At 33.4% G+C, this 24,681-nt stretch overlaps 1 protein-coding gene and 1 pseudogene across 2 annotated transcripts; one reads left to right on the top strand and one right to left on the bottom strand.

The window, feature by feature from the left end:
• Positions 1–9,036: 9,036 nt before the first annotated feature.
• Positions 9,037–15,413, bottom strand: LOC146902698 (uncharacterized; annotated as a pseudogene). Its single transcript, XR_015021458.1, has 19 exons — positions 15,140–15,413; positions 14,593–14,899; positions 14,379–14,458; positions 14,224–14,284; positions 13,924–14,099; positions 13,767–13,815; positions 13,587–13,677; positions 13,377–13,502; positions 13,198–13,288; positions 12,827–12,907; positions 12,449–12,505; positions 11,993–12,364; positions 11,862–11,915; positions 11,635–11,777; positions 10,711–11,277; positions 10,438–10,552; positions 10,268–10,321; positions 9,908–10,054; positions 9,037–9,572 (listed from the first exon to the last, which is right to left on the bottom strand). The product of XR_015021458.1 is annotated as an uncharacterized LOC146902698 (transcript).
• A 753-nt stretch (positions 15,414–16,166) lies between these two features.
• Positions 16,167–23,566, top strand: LOC146902697 (fip1 motif-containing protein). Its single transcript, XM_085732727.1, has 8 exons — positions 16,167–16,665; positions 16,864–17,027; positions 17,144–17,270; positions 17,353–17,424; positions 17,560–17,661; positions 17,744–17,934; positions 18,947–20,666; positions 22,711–23,566. The coding sequence occupies exons 1-8, from the start codon at positions 16,297–16,299 to the stop codon at positions 23,275–23,277; spliced, it is 3,312 nt and encodes a 1,103-aa protein (XP_085588853.1). The 5' UTR covers positions 16,167–16,296; the 3' UTR covers positions 23,278–23,566.
• Positions 23,567–24,681: the final 1,115 nt, after the last annotated feature.

The raw sequence follows: 24,681 nt of genomic DNA, 5'->3' as shown, positions 1-24,681 counted from the left end.
GAGGTCACTAGTTGCTTATCAATAGATTTTATATGACTACATATTAAAATTTAAAACTTTATATTCATAAAGACATACAAAAATTAGTGTAATTTTTTTTCATGAAAATGAGTGTAATTTAAGTTAGGTTAAACATGTTTTTGGCTTCTATGTAAATATTAACTTTTTGTTTGAGTTCCACTAAAATTTTCCTTCCACTTTTGATCTTTCAAAAGTTTTCCATCACCACTTTTAATATCTGCTTTTAAGTCAATTGGTGCATATCATTAAAAAATTTGGTTGAGTTTTTGTATAAACGTTTGGAGTATTATAAGAATCTTTTAAAAAAATAATAGAAATTTTTAACCAAAAAAAGATAATAGAAATTTTTAACCAAATATGAATAATGAATTTTAAGTGTCAAAAACATAAAATTTCATATTTAATTCAGCCTTTGTTAAAAATATTTAAACTTTTGCAAGACAGAATTATATGATGTACTAAACATGACTACAAGAAAAAAAATCAAAATTTCAAATGATACACATGAGTTGACTTAAAAACATATATCAAAAGTCGTGAATTAAAATTTTTGGAGGACCAAAAATTGAAGAAAATTGAGGGAGACTAAAACAAAAGGTTGAAATATTTATAAAGACAAAAATCATATTTAACCATTTAAGTTATACACACTTTTTTTTATTGATAAGTATTATGTGCACTTTTTAAGAATCATCGAGTGTTCTATTTTGTATGATAAAATAAATTGTCACTTCATCTTTTTTGTTTTTAGTGACTTTGAATTCGTATTGTATCGATGCACTCTATAAACTTAAATGAAATATGTTGGTCGGTAGGAATCAAACTTGGTATTCTAGAGTTTACTACACTCACATACAATGCACATCAACCGCTTATGCTGAATCTCAACGATCAATATTCCAGAGTTTACAATATCTACACACGGTATGCACCAACCACTTGCGCTAGACGAGTGCATTTAATCTTGAAAGTGAATTTGAAGAATTATTTTGGTTGGTTTAGCCCAAGAAACTAAATAGAAAGAAACCCTTTTGTGGGTCAAACACATTTCTGCCTCTATATCCTTAGCTCATGCTTTACTCAAATTTCAATATTCCCTTTTACCCCTTTTCTTTCTCTGATTATTACCTTCTCTATAAATAATCAGATGGAAATAGCATCTAGAGACAACACAAAACACCATGCAACTTCTGAGCTATAAGAAGAAAGTGATAGGGGAGTAATAACATTAACAGCCTCATGTGTAATAGTAAGAAAATACTTAAGTTACTGTGGTATAGTCTCTTATTCTTGTAACATTATTTCAATTTCGACAAGAAGGATATTTACATCCTCGAGTAAGTGGCATGCATGTATGTGCAGACAATGTTGCATTGTGTGCATGTATCATGTAACTTTTCTTCTAAATTCTAAATTTCATCCTTTTTATTTGAAACTCTCCAACGATGATTGGCGTCGCTTTCTTGAAGTAGAAACTCATAGTATAACTTGTCCTTACGACTGTAACGATGATCTAATCGCCTAATTGGAATTGGTTCTACCAAAAACAAGGGAAATTAGTGTCTCAAAACTCAGCTTATATCAATTTTATCTTATTTTTGTTGAATCAACACTGACCAGATCACTGTCTTAACATAAGGTAGTAGAAGGCCCTGGATTTCTACTTAAAGGTGATTACTTCGAGTTTTAAGCAATTTTCAATAAGAGTTCACCATATACCATATGTGACATGTCATACTTCTGTACATTAGCAATGAGTAACTGTTTCAATTGTCTTATGTAAACATAAATTAAGGTACACACGTGAGTAGAGAGTTCAAGCAACAACTATTGTTGCTACTCTAAACTACTCTTCTGCTATATATGATGATAGATAGAAGAGAGGGGCCCATAAAGAAGAAAAATTCCTGGCAATTAACTGGCAACACTGAAAGCTGTCTGTAGAATCAATTTGTTCATACTTGAAACAAACAGTAGCAGTCAGGTAGTCACTGTTAGGTTACCAAAAAGACAAAGCTCCATTTTACCAATATCAAAATTGAGTCTCTAGATCTTGTTTTCTGATGTATTTCAGAAGCACATGCTGTGGTTCACAAACCGTTGTTGGGATTTTAGCTTCAAACTTATAAGTTCTGTTACATAAAATGTACAATTTGTTGTGAATTCAATGAAAAATCACACCATGTGTGGAGCAAGTGATAGTCAAGCAACCAAAACAAAGTGTGGAAGTTATAATCACAAACAAAAGTAGAAAACAGCGAGAGAAAAGAAGAATTTGTTGACCCAGTTCGGTCCAAATTGACCTAGTCTGGGGGAGAGAGCAGCCCTCCGTTTCACTATAATGATGAGTAACTTTACAAAAGAGATATCAAGGAAGTTTTACCCTACACCCCTACATTTATACCTTGACCCCAACATTTAACTCAAACTACCCAATTTATCCTTCATAAAATAAAACTCAATTACTTTTTGACTTGTTCACCCCACTTTTCTGGAAAACACTGTGCACCCTTCTTTGCTTTTGGATTTTATTTTTCTTTCGACTCTTGCAACCGGATTGTTACAGGCTTACCAAAATTGTTGTCTCACAGAATCGACTCTTACAACCGAATTGTTATCGTAATCGTTCTGGATTGCAGGTTTCCAGTGATTGTATTCTCTGAATCATTGATTGAGTTTGTTGGATTTGCCATGATTACTAAGAATTTCGAAAATCGTTTTCCAGTAATAGTTTCACGAAATCAATTCTTTACCACCATGATTGAAACTCTTGGATTTTTTTTTTTATAGAAACTCTTTAATGAAAGAAAGGAAGCTATTGAAACTTTTGCCGATTCAAATTTTTGTTTTCTAATTTGTTATTGTTTTTTTTAATAATTCTTTGTTTTTTTTATTAATTCTTTGTCCTTTAATCAAGTCAGATTGTTATTGTTTTTTAATTACGTCAGAAACCTATTGTTTTTCTCCCATTCAGCTGCTATCCGGAAAGGATGTGTAGATGCTTTCGGTAGTTTCCAGTAAAGTGTACACACGATTATTCTGAAAATTTGTTTGAATTCGGAAATGTCTTATAATGATTTCCGAAGAAAAAAAAAATACAAGGCGGAAATGTCTAAGATAGTTTTACAAGAAATACATATAGGATGCTATTTGGGGGGTGAACTCAGAATTGGAAAATGTTGAAAGTGAGGGGTGAGAACTGAGAAATTAATGTGTAAAAGATTAAATGATAAGAAGGACAAAATTGGAATATTTGAAGATTTCTAGGGTGAAAGTATATGTGTAGGGGTATAGGGTAAAATTTCCAGATATCAATGGGTTAGAAGAATAAGTCTCCCGCCTAATTCTACCCAAAGTCTCAATCTCTTCCCGTAACCAAGAGACTCAATCCTAATAGTGTTTCCCAAGGTGAATCAACCCTCAAACCCTATTGTTTGTTCCCAAGAGACAAACTCTATACAAACCTTAGTTTTGTTGTTGCCTTTCTAAACCCTTGTTTCAGTCCCCTCTATCTCAAGGTTTACTCTGATACAAAGTCTATATTTATAGTAAAAGTCTCCCATAAAATTGGAACAAATCTGGCCCAAAAATATGTTTCTGAAAAATACTGTCACGCAAAATCGGGCCCCGAATTCCTCTATTCGGGCGCCGATTTTTCACGTAACAAACTGCTCCCAAAGACAGCCAAAATCGGACCCCGAACTCCACAAATCGGGCGCCGATTTTGGTCTTCCAACAAACTCAATTTTGCACTCCAAACTCCAATTTTGAGTCACTTCTACAATACAATTTAAATAAACTAACAAGATGAGTCAAAATAAGAGAGACTAGTTATCTGTTAATCAACTTCTTGTTGTAACTAATTCAACCAATTCTGCTATGGTTAGTTGGCTTTTATAGTCATTTAGGTTCCTAGGTTGAATAGAATGGGTATATATATGATTAGTCTCTATATAGTCTCATGAATCATGATCATCTTGAATTCCACCTACTGAGAGGATCTGCATTGTTAGGATAGTTTTTCCAAAATTTGGGAAGGGTCCAAACCTCTGCAGCCATACATATGTTTTTGTCCATAATTACGTTATAGAGTTATGTTATTTGAACATCTAAAAAGCAACAATTTTTTGACAACCAGTGTAAAAGTATACGATCTATAATTATTGACGTGACTATGAGAGAGAAATAACTAATTGAAATACTCCCTCCATTCCTTTTCTTTTGATGTTTTAGCTTTTGACACAAGTTTTAAGGTGTAATTAAAGTATATAAATATTTGTGTGTTTTTTACTTAAATGTCCTTATTTATCATTAAATTCACATGTGATAAACCAAAGGTCATAACTACTTTAATAGTTTATTGTGTTTTCCAACAAGGGTAAACTTGAGAAAACAATAATAAATTCACTAAAACATCAAAAGTTTTGGAATATAGTTGAAGTTCTAAAACATCAAAAGAAAAGGAATGGTGGGAGTAGTATTTATACAGTATAAATATATGGTGTTGGACAACCAAAAGGTTGTCAACATAACATTTCTCTACGATATATAGTTTTCCATCTGAAAATACTTAGTTGGTCACAATCATTTAGACACACCATTTGAACACACATAAAAATATATATCATTTAATTACATTACATATACGCATTATTCAACATCTTTTCAAGTAGTATGATCATTCAAGATTTTATCATTTCCATCTACTTATTCAAGCTAAACACTATGATAACCATGAAGTTTGGTTGAGTATGTATCAATGGCATCATCCAATCATTAAACGCCATATCATATTTTTGAAGTTTGGTTAAGTATGTATCGATGGCATCGTCCAATCATTAAATGTCAAATCACATTTTTATATTAATTTATTTAAAAATAAATTCAAATCTTAAATAAATTTTACCTAAGGAACGGTATCCGATCAAAATCTAAAGTATCTAAGAATTTACCTTAATTCAATTGCTAATGGTCATTGATGACGTGACAAATCTAATTATAACATATCAATGATTCAAATTTAACATTTTGCGTTGTAGGCACAACAAACTTGAAGAACAATATCACTTATATTATTCATATCAAAAGACATGTTTATTCTAATGGTTGAAGTTTGTGTCTACAAAGAGAAACGATTTTTTAACTTGAAAGTTTTGATGTTGAATACGTGGTAAATTGGTATTTTAGTTTTTGTGTGTAAGTTCTACAAGACAAAAAGTAAAAGAGAAATAGAGATGATAAAAGGTGTGTTTTTTTACAAAATAATTAAAATTCGTTGGTCACTAAAAATCTGGAGAGGTAAGGATAGTTGATTGAACTATGATGTCAACTCTGTGTGTATTGTTGTTTTGCATGACCGCTGTCACCAAGTTTGTTATGGAAATTTTTTTTTAGTTTCATAACTCATAGAATGTCACAATTAGGGATGAGAATATGTCAGGTCGGCTTACAAGATACTACGACCTAACCTATGATAAATCAGACCAATTTTTTCGTAAATAGAGAAGACTTATGCTTTTTTTTATAGAGAAATGATATTTGAACAACCATTTTTAAACAACTTTTGTGACAACTTTCTCTCTCATACTCTCATTGTACTTTTATTCTCACTCTTTCGTTTTCTCTTCCCATTGTTATTGTCCAATAAAAAGAGAGGAAAAAATATTGTCACTAAAGTTGTTTGATTTTGGTTGTCCAAATATCACTCCTCTTTTTATAAGCCAAATCAGCTAAAATTATCAGGCAACCTGCCATAAAAAAAGTCTTCTAGTCTATCAAGTCGACCTACTTACGTAAATATGAATAATATTATTTATTACTAGTATTATTATATTTTATTTTGTACTTTTGAATTAAAATTTACATTTTCTTATTAGTATATATACATTAATTTTTTGCATATTTAATTATATTATTATAAACTAGAATTGAAATATGATATAATATATAGTCAAATTCTCTTATAATTTTATGTTAAATATTAAAATGGAGTTTTTTTTTGTGCATATCAAAAGGAAGTTTAATCTCATTGATCTTTTAGTTCGCTAATTTATTTAAACTTAGATCAAATTGTTTATTTAAAGATGTTTATATAAAATATGCTTTTAAATAGGCTAGTGTAACATCTCAATATTTTATATATGTATATTCTTCCTATTAATAGTAGGTGTTAAAAAATTATTTGTACTTTATTAATTTTCAATATATGGTAGTTAATATAGTATGGTTTTGTGATATTTTGAATAGATACGAAGAAAATATGACCGGAAGAATCTTGATAGGCAGAGTAGTCTATCAATCAAGAAGTAAATTTTATTCCTCTCGACTGCAACCAAACACGAGCATGATTCTTGAAAAATTCTTCAAACTTGTTTCTTTACATGCATCAACAATGAATTGTCGGAGTTGATAACGCAATTTAATCTTCTTTTGATCACTAAATCTTTAAGACTTAAAGATTATGTCGAGGAAACATATCACACATTGCTTCCTTAAGACTTAAAGATGTAGTGTTTATAACATATAAAAAATCGCTTTTGTATTAAACCAGCTTTATCAACAAACCTTAACACAGTAATGAGAGTGAGAAGAGAATGGGAAAGTTGACTGTGTAAGTCTTTGCGTAGTAGATGAAGGTGAAGGGGTTGTGTGGGCTACTTGCGGAACAAATTAAGGAAGGGGTATTTTTGGGTGGGTTGTGTCCTACCTAGACCCAAACTATTCTCCGTCACTGTTGTGACGACACACTATATATTCAAGAATCAATCAAAATAGTTGTTTGTTCAATATATTGACATATATACCATAGTCAGATGGCACATTTACATCTAACTTTTGTCAACAAACATTTCAGTTGATTCTCTTTGATTAAAAAAAAAAAGTTATTCATCGGTTCAAATTGGAATAGTACATAAAAAAATAAGTCGTAGCCACATGCCACATACACGTGTTTTACCTAACACCACAATAGTAACTATTAGAGAAAGTGTTAGGAATATAGCTTATTAGCTTATAAAAAGTTTGCTTATAAATAACTTATAGCTTATAGACGCGTATGACAAAAAAAAAAAACTTGTTTGGTAATCGCCTTTTCATCACGAGCCTTTAGTTTATTTTTCAGATACTATTTCAAGTAGTGTTTGAGCTTATAACTTATAGCTTATCATTTTTCTTCCAATTTTACCCTTATTATTTTATTTAAAATCCATTTTTATCCAACCTAAAATTAAACCTATAGTTATATAATAAATATCAATTTTATGCCTTCCGTTGGTTTTTCTAGGGAATACCTTCCGTTTTTTTTTTTGACAAAAGGGAATACCTTCCGTTATTATTTTTATTGTATTCAGGCATATAGTTATGTAATACGTTCCATTATTTTTTCCTATGAAAATATTAATTTCTTTTTTTTTTGTGATAGATTTTTTTTGGGTCAATTGTGGTAGAATTTTCAATAAGTCATTTTGGTACAATATACCATTCGTTGTCAATAATACATATAACAATTTAGTAAAAAAAATATTCAAGATAATATTATGTAACTATCAGTTTTTTTTTAGAGAATGTAACTATCCATTATTGTTAAATTGTCATTAATACATATAAATATTTGTGAGTCACTGTCATTGCTATGTTTAATTGTTTTATAAAGTAAGAGGTTGGATAGTTCAATTAGCTTGAACTAAGGGTGTGTTTGGATCACCAAAGAAAGTGAGAGGAAAGATTGTAAGAGGAAAGATTGTTAAAGGAAAGAAAGTATGAGGAAAGTGAATGGAAAGTTAGATGATTTTTTTAGTTGTTTGGTATAAGTGAAAGTGATTGGATAGTGAGAGGAAAGAAAGATGTATGTTTAGTAAAAGACATAACTATCCTTATATATGTATATATTTATAGAATAAATATTAATTTGATTATTATTTTGTTTTTGTAATTATTTATTTTTTATTAAAAACTACCACTGCACCAATAATATATATATCGAAAAATATTTATGAAAGAATAATATAAAAAAAATGAAAAACAAGCAACGCTGTTAGAGAAAAGCGCAAATAAAAAATAAAAATGATATGGAAAAATGTAATTGGAAAATGAAGGGTAATTATGACATTTCAGTACATTGAAACTTTCCATGCTACTTTCTTCACTCTACTGGACGGAAACCTTTCAACCCATGGGCCCCACCAAAAAGATGCTTTCTTTCCACTCTCACAAAGCAACCAAACAAGGGAAAGAAAGTCTTTCCATAAACTTTCCATTCTTCATGCTTTCTTTCCTTCATCCATCCATGGTACCAAACACAGCCTAAAGGATATAGAGTTAAAGGAAAAAATATATAATTTAACTACAAACATTTATCATTTGAAAAAATTTGTTTTCTAAAGTATAACTAGTTACAAACCCGTGCTTCGCACGGGGGTTAGCTATTTTTTTGACAAAATATTATATCGGACGAATAGATTGCGAAATGACAGATAATTATAAACCATAACACAATATTTAGAATACTCCTGCAAGTGAGTACTCTTTTTTTTAAGGGATTCACTAATCAAAACTTTCAAGAATAAACCTATCATCCACAAAATATATACTACATAATGCAAAATAATAAGATAGAATTAACTTGAATCAATTAGTATCAAACCCTTATTTTCCGCATATGTTGCAGAGCAGAGGGTTGCATATAAATTGGAATCATATCACTCAATATCAAATCCCATAATTGCAATGTTTTTATAATCATAAGTTTCATGGCCATGACAAATTATTATGCTACAATTGCCAAGGGATTGATTTTATTTGCTAGAATGATACGTCACTATTAGTGAAGCATCAAGGAACATTGAATGGACAAAACATATTTGAGGTTTACTACATCAGGATCTTACCTGTCTAAGAATTTAGATTGAGCTGATAATCTGTAAGTCTTCTACTGTATTTGCACAGTTGGAAGTAACATATAAATGAGCCTTCATATACATTATGCGCAATAGAAATAAATGAAAAGTATAACAGGTCTTTCAAAACACAAAATCATAATTCAATTGATTGAGAAATTTCTGTGCACAACTTATAATTCCAAAACAATCATTAACGGAAACAAAATACAATAAACTGATAATGTCATACATAAAAACACCATAAGTCTCAGTTTGCATATAATTGGTTGACAGATAATTCAAAAAAATAGTCGTAATTAGACTTTACATTTATCCCATGGAGGTCCAAAAACCGATGTCCCATGGAGGTCCAAAAACCGATTAATACCATCATTTCACATCATACATCAAACTCTTTCCCCTGTCTTAATTGACTTCTTCGTTAACTTAAATGCTTCGAATATAGATTCATTTTGCTGAACTGCAGCATTCTTGACACAACGCTTTGTAAGATTTGAGGACCTGCTTAATATCTCCATCAGTGATACATTTGACTCTGGAGATTTAGAAGTTGAAGTGGCCTGGAGATTTAGAAGTTGAAGTGGCATATTTGTTCTGTGTATTTCTTTGGAATTTGGCAGAAACAACTTTGGGTGCTTGACTCTCCCTTATAATCTGAGATACAACCGAACAGAGAAACCAGGAGTGAGTATGACAGTAGAATGTAAATGACGTAAACAACATTGCATGTTTAAATAGCATTTAAAAAAGGAGAGGTCGATTTGAATAAGCATGTTTGTTACCATCACAGTTCTAGTAGTATTATCCACAGATTCCACTAAATCATGCATGCTAAACATAAATTTAGTTGGATCCATATGAATTTCAACTGATGAAAGAGTGTTGAAAAAGTGTGTCAGAGTGTTTTGCTAGCATAATTCATAGAAGAATGGTACAGCATTACAGTTATTAATGACATGCTAGTTTTTCGAATTTCTGATAGTCATTACCGTATCTGAAGAATCCTCTGACATCAACACTGAAGGTCTGCTGTTGCTGTCATCTCTCCCAAATATATATGATGATCGGACCTTGCTTGATCCATGCTTTTGAGAAGAAGGCATAAATTGATTTGAAGCTCGACCGATAAAAGATGACTGAAATATTTAAAACAAAATAACTCAGAAATAATCACATTAAACACGGTTCTGTATTGCTGATAAAAACAGTTTTGTGGTTCAGGTATATAATGAAGTTGTCAGAAAAACATCTACATATATAGACCCCCTACAATTTTATTTAACAAATTTGCTGGGATAAAGGAGCACTTCATCAGGTAAAATAGCTATGTTCTAGCAGTTCAAAGTAACCTATCTTTGATGATTTAGTTATGTTTTGGCCAATGTGTGGCATATCAAATATGGCTGCAGCATACAATAATGGAACAAACCGTTAGCATTGTCATAATCTTGAAGCCTGATTGGTGTACATTGCATAGGTTTTGCCAATTTCGTGAAATACTAAAATTAACAGATCTTACATGGAGTTCTTCCTTTTATCTTGGTATCAGGAACAACATTTAATTTCTTTATGAGATTGAAAACTCCCCTGCTGCTTTCATCTTCAGCCGGTGAAAAGAATTGAGCGTTCTTCTCCTGTTACATATTACAATTTTGATATGAAAACAAAAATAATCATCATTTCATCACATGAGTACCTTAGTGCATGCAAAGATGGAAATGCAATAAACTTCCTGCCAAAATCAAAGTGACAGCAATACATTTACTATAGTAGCTGAGAAGCAAGAACTCACAACTCTATAAGAGAGGGACTGTTTGGCTAGCCACTCCTCAGTTTCCTCATCAGATGATACATATGCATCATCTTTATCCGTAAACATCTGCGGGATCATCTGCTTCGCCTTCTTCAGATTGATCTTCACAGCATCAGATGGAGCAGTGAAGTCTTCAACTTCATCGTCAGATTCATTTTCAGTTTCTTTGCTTTCCTCGTCTTCCTCTTCAACTTCATCGTCAGATTCTTTCAATCTTGAACCGCAATTAAGTTTCTGGAGTAGATTATCCATCCCAGTTGTATCCTGCTGCTCAAGCCATTGCTGATGGAGTTGGTCTTTTCTCTATCAATTGGCGCTTCTTCATATCCAGTTGTTATCATATCATTAAGCTCCTCGATATCATCATCATCACCTTCTTCATTATCTTGGAAGCGTTGTAGGTCATTGTCACTGTCATCTTCCTCTTCGGCTTCTTCATCGACAAAAGCCTTGACAGGGTCACCGCTTGCAGGTAAAGACAAGTCAGCTGATCCATGTAAGTGTGGCACTGTGTTCTCCTTGTCATTGTCCTCATCATCGGAAGACCTGGAGAAAAGGATTGGTTGTCATTTTTAACTTCCAGAACAATGGAAAGCAAATTGAAGAGTCCTACACTATGGAAGAATTAAAAGGCAAAGGTTTGTTAAAGGAAAAAGATAAACAGGTCATCATTATTTGTCCATCATTTACTTTCTCATCATTACAGCACCAGAATTTTCCAACGTAAAAATCCAAATTAACAACCATATAGCTAAGCTCATCCCAAAGTAAGGATTATAGTTTATAGTAGAATCAGCAACATGAAACAAATGGTGACAATAAATAGACAATGAAACTTTATGTGGACAGCAAGTGAGTGACTAAATCTGAAGATAACAAAGGAAGAGACATCTAAAAACTTACACATCACCATCAACAGGAGCAGAATCAAGTTTCAAGTTCATTGAAAGCATAGATGGGGCAAACACTTCTTCGGAAAGCTTATTCAACTTCCCATTGAGGGCCTCTTCTTTAATATCATTTATTTCAGAATCAGAAAAGAGATCCTAGAAATCAAAGACAAATAAAGCACTTGGTGAACAAAATCTATATTTTTAAGAAAGCATCTGAATAAATGGGTGACATAATACCTGGGTATCATCAACAGGAGCTCGAAATGCATGTATAGTTTCTGAAACCACATCCTGAAACTCAGTGTAAGCAATGATTTAGATAGCAATATTAACATGATGAAACAGTGAAACGCCTTTAATAAACATACTTTATGTTTTGAATGTTGTGTTGAAAATAGCATGAGTTCAACTAAATTCTCAATTGCTTCCTCTTAAGATCACCTCTGGCTCCATTCCACCAGGATGAAGGTGAGCCTTAATTTTCTCAATCACAGCAGGATCATGCGAGAAACCTAGAACTGATGACTGAGGTTCTGAGCAAAGCTATGAACTTGAGTTTGAAACCTACCACAAAAAAGAAAGAATATTAAACGCCTATAACCAATGGATTTCAATTGAATAATAAAGCACAATTTCCTTTGGTATGATGAATGCTGATGACTTAGGTTGGTCGTAGAATCTCCAAACAAGTCGGTTCGATCACATATGTAGAAATGAAACAGAATCAGCCCAACTCAGCCCTATAGAAAATTACCAATATCTTTTTAGGATTCAGAAGTGTAACATATAATAATATAGTAGTAATTTACAAAACAATGACATACATTGCCCTCAAAATTGCCCGATTTTCTAGCAAGAAAGAATCATCCATGGTCAAGAACCTAGACAAAACAACTAAAAAGATAAGGATCTTAAAATATAGAAGTAAAAAACATAAAAGAAGCCCCTGACACTGCATATCATAGAAAATTACCAAATCAAATTCAATTTGACAGATGATGCATGGAATTTTGCTGATAACACACATAACTCATAAGATTAAGTTCATAGCACTAAAAACATGCTAAATATGAAAAATATTAATAATTGGAATCAGAACCAATCAGCAGGGAATATGTTCTAGATTCATTTGAAGAGTGACTACATGCAACTTTCTTTTATACCAATTTGTGTATAATAAAATTTAGTAATAAAATAAATACCACAAGCAATGAAATGTCAATTGCGAAATCCAAAATAAAGTTGAGCAAACCCCCAAGTTTGTTGCATTTGAAACCAGATACCTGAAAACACAAACCACCATTCATAGCAAACAATCTACCCAAACTTAATTTGAGCTACTACTTCAAGTTTCATATTGCATGGCTGACAGATGCATATCATATGCAACTAATTATGAATTAGTAAATACACCAATCTGCGTCGACTGTTCTAACACCAATTTCAATTTTTATTTTTGCTTTAAAACATACATAGTTTATTATGAGCATTAAACAAAATAAATATAATTAAATGATTCAATCTCCATACCACTTTCCCAACAATTAACATCCAGAGCACCAAGTTAACTTACCTAGCCCTAAACCTCTCAACCACCGGATGTTTCAAATTGATAAACAACTTTGACCCGGACCAGTTGTTGCAAAGATTAGGTGTACCGTTATCTGAAAAATAAGAACCAAAAAAATGACACAAACAAAGTGACGAACAACGGAAAGAACTACCAAAATAGTAAATGTCCAAAATATTCACCTGCAATCTTGCACTGGGCATGAGTTAATATCAACACAACAGGTCCTGTTTCCTTCCTTTTCAGCAAGAAACTTCATCAAGTCCACAGAATATTTGTCCCATAATGTTGCATCGACCAAATTTCCACTGCATAATCGACAACATTGTCAGATACATATCAATCAGAAAAATTACTATACAATTCAACATCCTGAAATCAGAAAATCGTACGCTTTGTCTTTGAGCACAAGATTGGTACACGGCTTTTTTCCAGATCCAAATAACGTCGACTTTACTATCTCATGAATAAGACCAATGATTTCTTAAAGAAAAAATATACCCTTCATTAGCATCTATATAATTAAAAAACCAAATACAACAAATTTAAACAATTAGGAGTCGCAACTATACCATACAAAACATCCACTTTGAAATCTCCATCTTGGATCTCCTTAAAGGACTTAAATCGAAATTCATTTCAGAGGAATACAACCAAAATACTAAAAATCAATAACACCAATTTTATAGACATGCAAAAACATCAAAGAACATGTTTTTAGTGACATACATGTGAAGGTATTCAAATGAGTCACAAATCAAAATACTTTCTTCAACACTCCATCGCGAACACGGTCAAGAATTGCTGGCATCCCCCTTTGTTCCTTTCTTTATCTTGCTTGATGTATCTGTGAGGGTCAAAGGAGATCCATATCCTATAGGTATCCCAACTGCTGCCATCAAATTCTAAAATGCATTCGAGTTGGTCAATACACAAAAACACAAGAAAATGAAAACAGGATGCAATGTCAAACTGAAACATTTATTGAATCTATTCACAAATGTATGTATATCATATCCCCTTACATACCTCAGCTGCTACTAACATTTTACTCAAATATCACATAACTAACAACTTCCTAGTTTCTTTCCTGCAAAATGTTATATGAGGTTTAGATAAATTAACTCATCAAAATTTAACAGACTCAAATCAATTCAAGTTAATATCTTGCAAAAACAACTTACCAAAAAAGTTCTCAAGTAGAATGATTCATTTTTCACTCCACCAATATAGCACTATACTAATTATAATTAAGCATGCTCCACTGTTTTGCATACAAACAAACAATCAAACAACATCAATTTTATCACAATCATAATAAAGCAGGGTCAATAATCAAATTCAAACCTTTTAAAGAAAGAAAAAACAAATGATTTGGTCATAAAATTTTCTGCATACCTGTAAGAAACGTCTAAGAGGTCTAGGTGGACCACCTGAAGCATGAGAATGATGCCAAGGAGTTTATCTCCAAGCAACTTTTCCATCACTTCCTGCACTAATCTTGTTACCAGAAACCACCAACTCTAAACACCATAACTCATCTCATCCTTTCACCTTCACCTTCACCATCTCCTCATTATTGTTATTACTATTCACACCCCTTTTCCCCTGCAGAAAACTCTGAAGTTGCCATTTACACTTGTCCCATTGCATACATACTATCCACTGAATTCAATGCTCTTTCTCCTCCCACTGCAGCCACATACTGTTTCACTATATATTTAGCCATGAATCAAGAACCCTAAACCCAATTTTCCACACATGCAACCTCAATTAACCAAAAAAGGAATGAAGAAAACAACAATCCTCTCAATTGATCAAAAAATTAATCAATCAAACAGGCCAATAGAAGAAGCAGAGAAAAAAAAACAAAGACAAACACCATAAAAGAGCAAAATATACCAATAATCTAAACATGCAAGCAGATGAAGGATAAAAAACCAACCTTTGATGAGAAAACGCGACCCCTTGCTCTTCACCGTTTCCTTTCTCCCCATCAATTTCGTCGTTCTGTTACGCTCTCTCCAACCTCCCCCATCGCTTTCCCTTTCTCCTACTCTTCCTCACCGGCGCCGCCGTTTTTCACCGTCACTTTCCCTTTCTCTCACGCAGTTTTTCGCCGTTTTCCTCCCTTTCCCGTTTTTCACCCTCCCTTTCCCGTTTTTCACCGCCGTTTTCCCTTTCTTCTCCCGTTCCCGTTTCTCTCTCCCTTTTCTTTTCTTTTGTTTTTTTTTTCTTTTCACATATATATAGGCAGGGGAGTCCAATTAATTAATTTACCAAAATGCCCCTAATAAGGGCAAAATGGTAATTTGCACGGGCATGTATTTTTATATTTAGTTTAGTAGAACAGTCAAATAAATCCCTAAAAAAAACTCAAATCAAATAAATATAAAATTAAATTGTAGTGAAAAATATTAATTTAATAAATTTAAATCACTCCCCTAAAAAAATTAATTACTAACCTCTAAATATTTAAATATTAATTGATATAAATTTTATTATGAATTAAAAATGTCATTTTACATTTATAAGTTAGTTGAATCGCTAAATTTACCACACTTCAATTAGTTATCCGCTACCGATCATCAGCTATCAAATATCCGTTACTTTTATCCTTTTTCGTGGTGTCCGGAGTTTGAACCCACAATCTTTACGCATTGTCTTAGCTCCGGAGAACATTGTCCAAAAAGTAAAAAAAAAATAGAAAACAATGTCCGAAAAGTAAAAAAAAAAAAAAAATTAGAAAAGAAAACATTGGTTATTATGGGGTGGCACTTTGGTGACATTAATGTCACCGTGCCATTGCATCTGGGCCACACATTGTCATTGCCATTGCATCTGGGCCACACAACACATCTAATGTCACCCAATGTGTGGTCCAGATTTAATGTCACCGTGACATTAATGTCACACAAGTATTTCCCGTTATTATGAGGGTTTAAGAGGATTTGTGAGGGTTTTGGGTTAGCATAGAATGATAGTAACTGATAAGGAGGCAGCCGCCTATAGGCCACAGCACATAACCTGTCTTCTTGTTCGTATAATCATGAATCAGTGACCGACGTTTACAATTTCCAGTTTTCTTCACAGTTCCAAAAAATGGAACAAGATGATTTCACCCACGATGATGATGATGATTTTGGAGAACTTTACGCCGACCTACAAGTTCTAGCCACTCCTCCACCTCCTCCTCCGCAACAACACCATGACAATGATGGCGGCGGTGGCGATTCAAACAACAACGACGACGATACCGAGAGCGAAGATGGTTTGAATATTGTTTTGAACGACGATGATTGTCCTGCTGCTTGTGTTGAGGATGTTGTTCATCCTGAACGTTTGGACAATAACCAGGAAGAGTGCATTGATCAGGAACAACAATTTGTGAGTTCTGATGCACAACATTGTGGTCAGAGTAGTAAAAACTGTGTCAGAGGTGGTTACGGTTCACAATTTTTTCGCTCTAAGGTTCGTATTCTGCTTCTTTTTCTATTTCAACTTTATGCTTTTAATTACTGGAATGGATCCTCTCGTGTGTAATTTTCAAATAGCATTTCTGTCTCAATAATTGATATTACAAGTGACATTGTGGAAGCATTTATGCTGTTGATTGAAACATGTGTTTAATGATTAATTTGTTTATTATGATTATGATTTATTTTGTAGTTTATGAAGACTCAAGGGTCAATGTTTGTGAACAATATTATGGCTAATAAGTCAATGGGGTTGACTAAAGATTGTTCATCTTTCGCTCAAGGAAGGGGGGATAGTTTTCAGAATCATAAATCAAGTTCCAGTTACTTTGCTGGATCTTTTCTTCCTTGGCATTGGTCAGTGTTTACATTCTCTCATGCTGTTCTTCATGCATATTTTTTTTTATGTGTTTTATTCATTATTGGATTCAATTATGTTATCTTCTTAGCTGACTTCTTCCCCTTCCTTACAGGAAGATATATGATGTAAACATTGATAAATTTGAGGAGAAGCCGTGGAGGATTCCCGGTGCCGACATAACAGATTACTTCAATTTCGGTTTAAATGAGAACACTTGGAAGCAATACTGTTCGTCTTTGGTGAGTTCATTACTTCATTTTGTAGCAATGTGTAAAACCAGTTAAGTTGTTTGACCTTGCTTACTGGATTTGGTATTTTCAGGCATCCACACAGGAGCAATTTGATCAACCTGTATCAGGGAGCTTACTTTCTCATTCCTCAAAATGTGAAGTGGTATGCTTATGCTGATAGTAATTGCCACATTTTAATCATTTCAATTTTGATAGTTTTATAATTCACTTGACACTTTCTTCTTAACTGTTGAATGCAAATTTGACATTGGGACTTTTGTGATTGATTATTCTTCAGCCAATGGGAAGAGCAATACAGGTTGGGGACAGTGTGGTTGATCGCCAACCATCCGTAGATGTGAGGCGTCCACGCAGTATAGATTCTGATGTTATTATACAGGTTTGCACTCACGCTAAGTTTGCCATGACTCTTGTGCTGTAGTTGTCATACGGTGATAGTAATCATGGGTGTCTTTGGGCAGATCAATGTGCATGGGTCCTCCGACAACACTTCTGCTCCTGTCAAATGCAACGTACTTGACTCATCTGAAGAGAGTGAATTAATTTCAGGAGTTAACATAAACAAAAGCAATTCTTCCAGTGAACATGATGTTCTATCTGATGAACAGTTGGAAGATGCTAAACAATCCGAAGTGCCTTCTGGTCAGGAAAGGTTTGTTATTTGTCTGATGATAGTTAGAGCTTTTGTGTGTTTCTCCCTTGTTAGAAGTATGACCAACGGCACCAAAATAACAATGAAAACTAACATCATTAGGTCAAAGATAAGAACCCCTAAAGAGATACATAATGATTAAGAGAAAATAGCCCCTTTACAAAAATGTTCCTCACCCTCAACCTTCAATTTCCTTCCTCAGCTCCAGATCACTGAAGCGGTCTGAAGCTAATCTTCCACTGTGTCAAAAGCTCCATCATTAGGTTTCCTTAACCCGTTTTACCTCATTAGGATTAAAAAAATATTTTTTTAATGAATGAAATAGAAGAGCCACAAACCAAGTTGCTTGGGCTCCAGTGGCAAGGAGCTCCTTCCAAGGACGTACCTGGGGAATACCGGGTTCGATCCCCAGGGGGAACAACGCTTGGCCAGTGTGCATGCCTCTACGCACGAGCCGGATTAGTCGCCCACCATTGGTGGGTTGGAAACCGGTGCAAAAGCCAAAAAAAAACAAAAAAAATAGAAGAGCCACAACTGTATCTAAATGAGACACGGTGGTTTCATGGCCATTTCAGAGTTCTTGCACTCGTGACACTAACACAGCTGTGTAGCGTTTGTGAGCTTTACGCACAGCTGTGTCAAGATGGAGCATAGTTGTGTCTTTTGGAGATTTGAACTCAGACATCATTTTTTATTCTGCATTGGAAAATATCATATTTGATGGATATGAAATGATTTTTACTAGTCAAACTTGAGACATGAAATCAGACACTATTTTAATTTACTGATACTGATTAGTACCTTCCATTCTATGGACAATCACATCTTTTATATAGTCGCAAGCATTTCTTGTTACAAACCGATTCTTCATTGTAATTCGTTAAAGACTTCTAGGATTTTCTCCTTTTTAAATATAAATTCCTGAATAGAATTTACCGTGGAAATTGTTTGTTTGTTAGGGAGTTAAACATATAACGTAACTGATGTAGACTTTGATTTTTCACAATCGCAGAAATGACCTGGATCCTGATGTGGTTAAAATTCAGAATCCAGATGAAGAGGACCGATATTCTGAAGATGGTAAAGTTCTGGAGGAAGAAATAAAAACAGAGGGTAGAGTTTGTATTGACACATGCAGTGAAGATCCAGGCTGTAGTGAACCAGAATTATCACTTGGTGATCAAGAACTTAGTCTGACTTCCTATTCTGACAATGATTCTGAGGGAACTGAAGACAGTTTACATGTTTATAATGAGAGAAAGCATAGCCCCTTAAGAAGTCATTTGGTGAGTTCTGACACTGGCTTAAAGGAGTCTTTGCCTCTTTATGAGAAAACCTCAAGAAAAATCAGTGTCAACAGAAAACCAGTAAATACATCTTATTATTCAAGAAATAGAGGTCCAGTACAACAGGATCAGAGGCATCAAACTGGTAGACATATGCCCGGTTCTAAGCTGCAAAAACACATGGAAAATGATAATAATGTTTCTCACATCCCTAGATCCAGTGGAAGGAATCTGTCTTCCCGGTGTCATCGATTTGTTAATTACAGATCAGATGAACGACTGCAATATTTTGGAAGTCATGAAAGGAAAGATGTTCCATATGATTGGGAAACAAAACAATCTTGCTATTATGGTACTGACAGAAATGTTGATGACCTGGATCAGGCAGTATACAGTGAATATTCAGATAGGGAATATGAAGACAGATTCAGGGAGGATAAAAATCAATATATCAGAAAAAGTGGGGATAAGAGGGAGTATTTTTTTGAGCGAAGAACTCTAATAAAATATAATGAAGATGACGATTGGGATCCTGCTAGTAGAAAACAGTATGTTGATGATGACCTGAGTCTCCTCTCATATAGGGAGTCAAGGCAGTTTCATTCAAGGCATTCCTCCTTTCCGGCTAAAGATAGGGAAGCTCAAAGGCAAATAATGCATCACAGGCGTCATTTTAAGGACAGAAACTGTGATTCTGATCAATGGTTTGATGATGAGTTTGAATTTTTAAACAAAAGTTATCGATATCCCTCTTCTTTTGCTGAGCGAGAAATGGAATCTTTGAATAATAGACATGAAGAGCAGTTTCTACAAATTGATAGAGCACAAGAACGATATACAGGAAGGGGTAGACATCATGACAGGGCCTCCATAGATGTGGATACCCCGTGGTCTGGGAGAACGGAGGATGAGTTCCCCAAATATGCGCATAATCAGAATTCATATTTGAAGTATCAGAGACAATCTTATACTGATTCAGCGAGAAATTATATGCACAGAGAAGATGATAGTTTTAGGGGACATGAGACACATAACCATGCCACCAACAGAGGCAATGACTGGCAGTGTGGTTATACTGATGCTGCTGAAGACGAAGGTTGCACAACTTCTCCTGTAGATGAGTGCGAGTTTTACCCCCTCCCATATGAGGTTTCACACTGGACCAACAATGATAATATTGTTTGGAATCATGATGACATGCACCCTGAAGATGATACATTATTCTATGAGGAACCTCCAATGCACGAAAGACATGCAAGAAATAGATCCTTGCATGCTAGGGTGCAAAGAAATGATATAAAACTACAGCAGCATCAGCTAAATTTTTCAAGGAAAGGTGGGGACATCTTTATAAAAAGAAGCTCTAAGGTTATGAGTAGAGATCACTCTCACCCGACGGTGCTGAGATGCAATAAATCCGGTGTCTTGATTAATAGGGAAGGAAAGGTAAAATTAGGGAAATTATGGTTAAAAACCTATACTGCTGTACTTTTTTATCCATATGAGCTACTCAACATCTCTTGGATTCCTCATTCAATATATATTGTACCACTGCCCGCATGCAGCTATATATTGTTCTTATCTTTACCTTCTCTATTTTTATTCTTTTAAAATAGTTAAGATTAAATGACCTTAAGTTCAGAATCTTATCCAAATTGAGGAGGATTTAAAGTTAAAAACTGAAAGCAAGTCCATGAAGTCATTATAGCATAAGTCTCGGACTTCCTTTCCAAAATAAAACATGATATTTCATGGCTTGAAGATGCTTCTCGTGTCACGTATAGTCCTATTTATCATATTGTTTGGTATTAAATTCATGATTTAATATTTTTCCTTTTGTTATAGCTGATTTTTCTGCTTTTACTCAACTTAGTTTTATTCGGGGTGTACCTTGAAAAAGAGCCTTAGCGCAACAGTTGGAATTGCTGTCATGTGACTAAGAGGTTTACAGGTTTGTGGAATCAGCCTCTTGCTCATGCAAAGTAAGGCTACCTTCACTAGATCTGTAATGGGTCTTTGGTGGGATTTATGCCGCCTAAAAATTAATATATGGGCTGTGCTGGGAATCTGACATATTGTAGAATGGGTTGTGGTGATCATGATTGCTATCACCAACATGGATAGTTAGCATGGCTGATCAGGGTCTAGTTACATCCTTAGATCTTTTGTCTTGATTTAATTATGTGGCTTATGGTATGTTTTTTCTATGTAATTTTTATTTTTATATTTTAATTGATTACAGCTTTTCCACTGGACATTTTATTTTGGTTTCACATCTTTGATTGATTTTCTGAACTTCTTAACCAGTCTATACCTTGCAACAAGAGTCCACTACATAATCATGTATGCAGTAAAGTCCCAAAAAATATTAAGAATAACCTTGGGTGTGTGTGTTTGTGACATCAAGCATGTGGTGTAGCCAAAAAAACATATGTCACTGTTTTATGTCCTTCAAATATGAACTCACATTTTCTTCCTTACTTTTCAAGTTTATATTTAAATTTATTTTATGTTTGAATGCATGGATCTGATAGGTTGTCATGTTTTATGTCCTTCAAATATCTGCACTGGTGTTCAAGTAGAAGTGTTATTTTTGTGTGTGTAGAGAGTGGACTCTTACATGTTTGGTCCAATTCATGGATCTTGTATGGTACTAAATAAGTTTCTGGCAATGAGGACAATATCTTCTTAGCCATTTGTGCTCATCTGGAAATGTTGTCTCTCCGTATGGCATTTGAAAGATATTTACACTGTGATGACTAGGTTCTAGCTATGCATTGTGTCTATTTCATGTATTTTAGTTTACTGCTAAAAATGGTTTAATGAATAATTGGTAGTTTGGGTCTGTATTATTGTTAAGATTTGTTCTGTAAAGAACTTGATCATTATTTACTCAAATCAATATGTTGGAGTCCCATTTACATGATTGGAATATATTGGTCTGATATAACTGCTTCAGTGTCATTTATACATTTAGTTCTTAAACTTCTCATGATTAGATTGATTTAACAGCATTTACCTCTAAAAATGAATGACACGCATAATATATTTTCATCTTCTGTTGAGTATATGAGCCAGCATAGGTATAAGTTGCGTTGTTATTATGTTTACCCTAATTTTTATGATCAGAAATCTACTATTCTATTTTGTAGTGGGTAACTTGTAGATGTTTTCCTTGAAATAGTTTTACCTAACATGCTGTTTCTGTTTCTGTCACACTTTAATGACTTCCTGTTTCTGTCAAGCATTGTATTAGTATCTATATTTATTCATATCAGGCATTCTAACTCAGTAACTCTTTATCATACCTCATTGTTTTATTCATATCAGGCATTCTAACTCGGTAACTCTCTTTATCATACCTCATTGTTGCACTTTCAATCATTATTTGATGCATTATAGTGCTAGTTCTAGAACAGTGGTTTTTATTTGTTAGATAATTGTGTTTTGATAATAAATTTATGAGGTACCCTTGTGACTGATTCTGCAGTCAGCAAAAGGTTCCAGACTGATGCGAAATGATACACTTCAAAATGTGGATCGAGGGTTTGCAGAGAAGCGTAAAGCTTTGGTAGGTTTTGATGACTCTCGTAAGAAGGCCATCAAACTTGACGTCTCAAAATCTCAGCGTGTCGACCAAAATAAGAAATTGCTTCAGAACCTTTCAGATAAAGGGCAGAAAGAAGGTTTGGATGTAGAAGAAGGTGAGATAGTAACAGAAGAACCATCCGTCGAAGTTTCTGTATCCAGAAGAGTTGTTTCTGAGGATGCAACACTTGCTGAAAGCGTGAAGAAGAGAATCTCACAAAATGGAAATAATTCTGAACCGCAGATTGGTAATTTGGACAGCCAGAAAATTCTTGACACATTAGCTAAAATGGAGAAACGTAGGGAGCGTTTTAAGCAGCCAGTCGGTATGAATAAAGAAGCAGTGAAGCAGCCCATCGGTTCGAATAACGAAGTAGCGAAGAGTTTGAAGTTGAACACTGACTCGGCAGTTGATATAGGTGAAATAAAGCAACAGAGGCCGGTTCGAAAGAGACGCTGGAATGGTTAGATTTTACGTTTAAGGAATTCGTTGTTCATTCGATTTTGATAAACGGCAGAAAGTTTTTATGAGGAATTGATTTTAATTTATATTTGCATTATTGAATACTTGGGAAGGGTTCAGTTGATTTTTTACTAAATTTATGCAGTAATAGCTGAGAATTCATGTCTACATTGTACACCCTGATTCTTGGGCTTTGATAGATATATGAATTTAAAAAATTTGGTACAAATAGACATATGAATGTTGATGTAACAGGAAGTTTTTAATTGTGGGAACAACTTCTCTTTGTGGAAAAGTTATGTTGCATGCATTTGGCTATTGGTGTAAATTTTTCTACCCATATTCAATTCAATCACATTGCATCAAAATGACGCTTGGTAAACTAATTTTTCTAATATGATGATGATGATGATGATGATGTTACTTTGTCATATCATGAAATATTTTTATAAATATTGTTGTAAAATATGATTTGATAATGGGCCCATTTGTTTCAAATTTTTTTCAAAAAAAATCTATTTTTATCCTTAAAAAAATCACTTTTTTCATTTTTAAGTGTTTGTTTAGGATTTTTAGAAAAATCATTTTATCAAAAAAATCTATTTTGACCCTAAAATGAAAAGCTATTGGGATTAGCTTTTCTCAAAATCTATTTTTTTCAACAACAAGGAGATAACACGTGTGCATGTTAGAGTTCTTGATATTTTTTTTTTTTTAGAGATATAGCACTGCTCTTGTAATAATTAAACTAAACTATTTATTTAATGGTTATTGTTGTAGCTTTTAAAGGGGAATGTGTTTAGACATTATTTGAAATAGTTTGTATTTTTTTTTTGTCATTAACAGTCTGAAGTTTTTAGCATAATTTACAAAAATAAAGTATTTATTATAGTGTTTCATACTATGGTAAATTCATATTTTTTTTATAAGTAATTCTATATTTTTTTTTTTGTCAAAAATAGGGTTAAGATATTTATAAAAAAAATGGATTAAGATGTTAATCTTTAAACTTTTTTTCTATTATTATTCTTTGATTTTGACATTTTATGACAACTTTTTCTTTCATATTAACATCATGTTTTTACCTTCTTTTCTTTGTAAATTTATGAATATTTATCATATAAATGGTTGTTTAATTTAAATAAATCTGAAGGATTATAGTATATCTTTTCATTCACAAGATCATTTAAATCACGAACTGAAGTATACTTGCCATTCATGAACTTCCACGTGTCACTACAATCTGCTTTTTGGATGATGTTCTCAGCCACACAAGTCATGCAGCTACGTGGATCATCTCAGATCTACTACAAATCATAACTTGTTCAACTACCAAATTACCCTTACACATACATTTCTCAACTTTGAATAAACCCCGTTATCAAATCCTCCCTCCGGTCACTATTATAA

This window comes from Medicago sativa, chromosome 8 (assembly GCF_051527215.1).
Source record: "Medicago sativa cultivar Bolivia chromosome 8, Bolivia_mono, whole genome shotgun sequence".
NCBI classification, from domain to species: domain Eukaryota; kingdom Viridiplantae; phylum Streptophyta; class Magnoliopsida; order Fabales; family Fabaceae; genus Medicago; species Medicago sativa.
The sequence above is the reverse complement of the archived record's forward strand: the minus strand, read 5'-3'. Positions and strand labels throughout refer to the sequence as shown.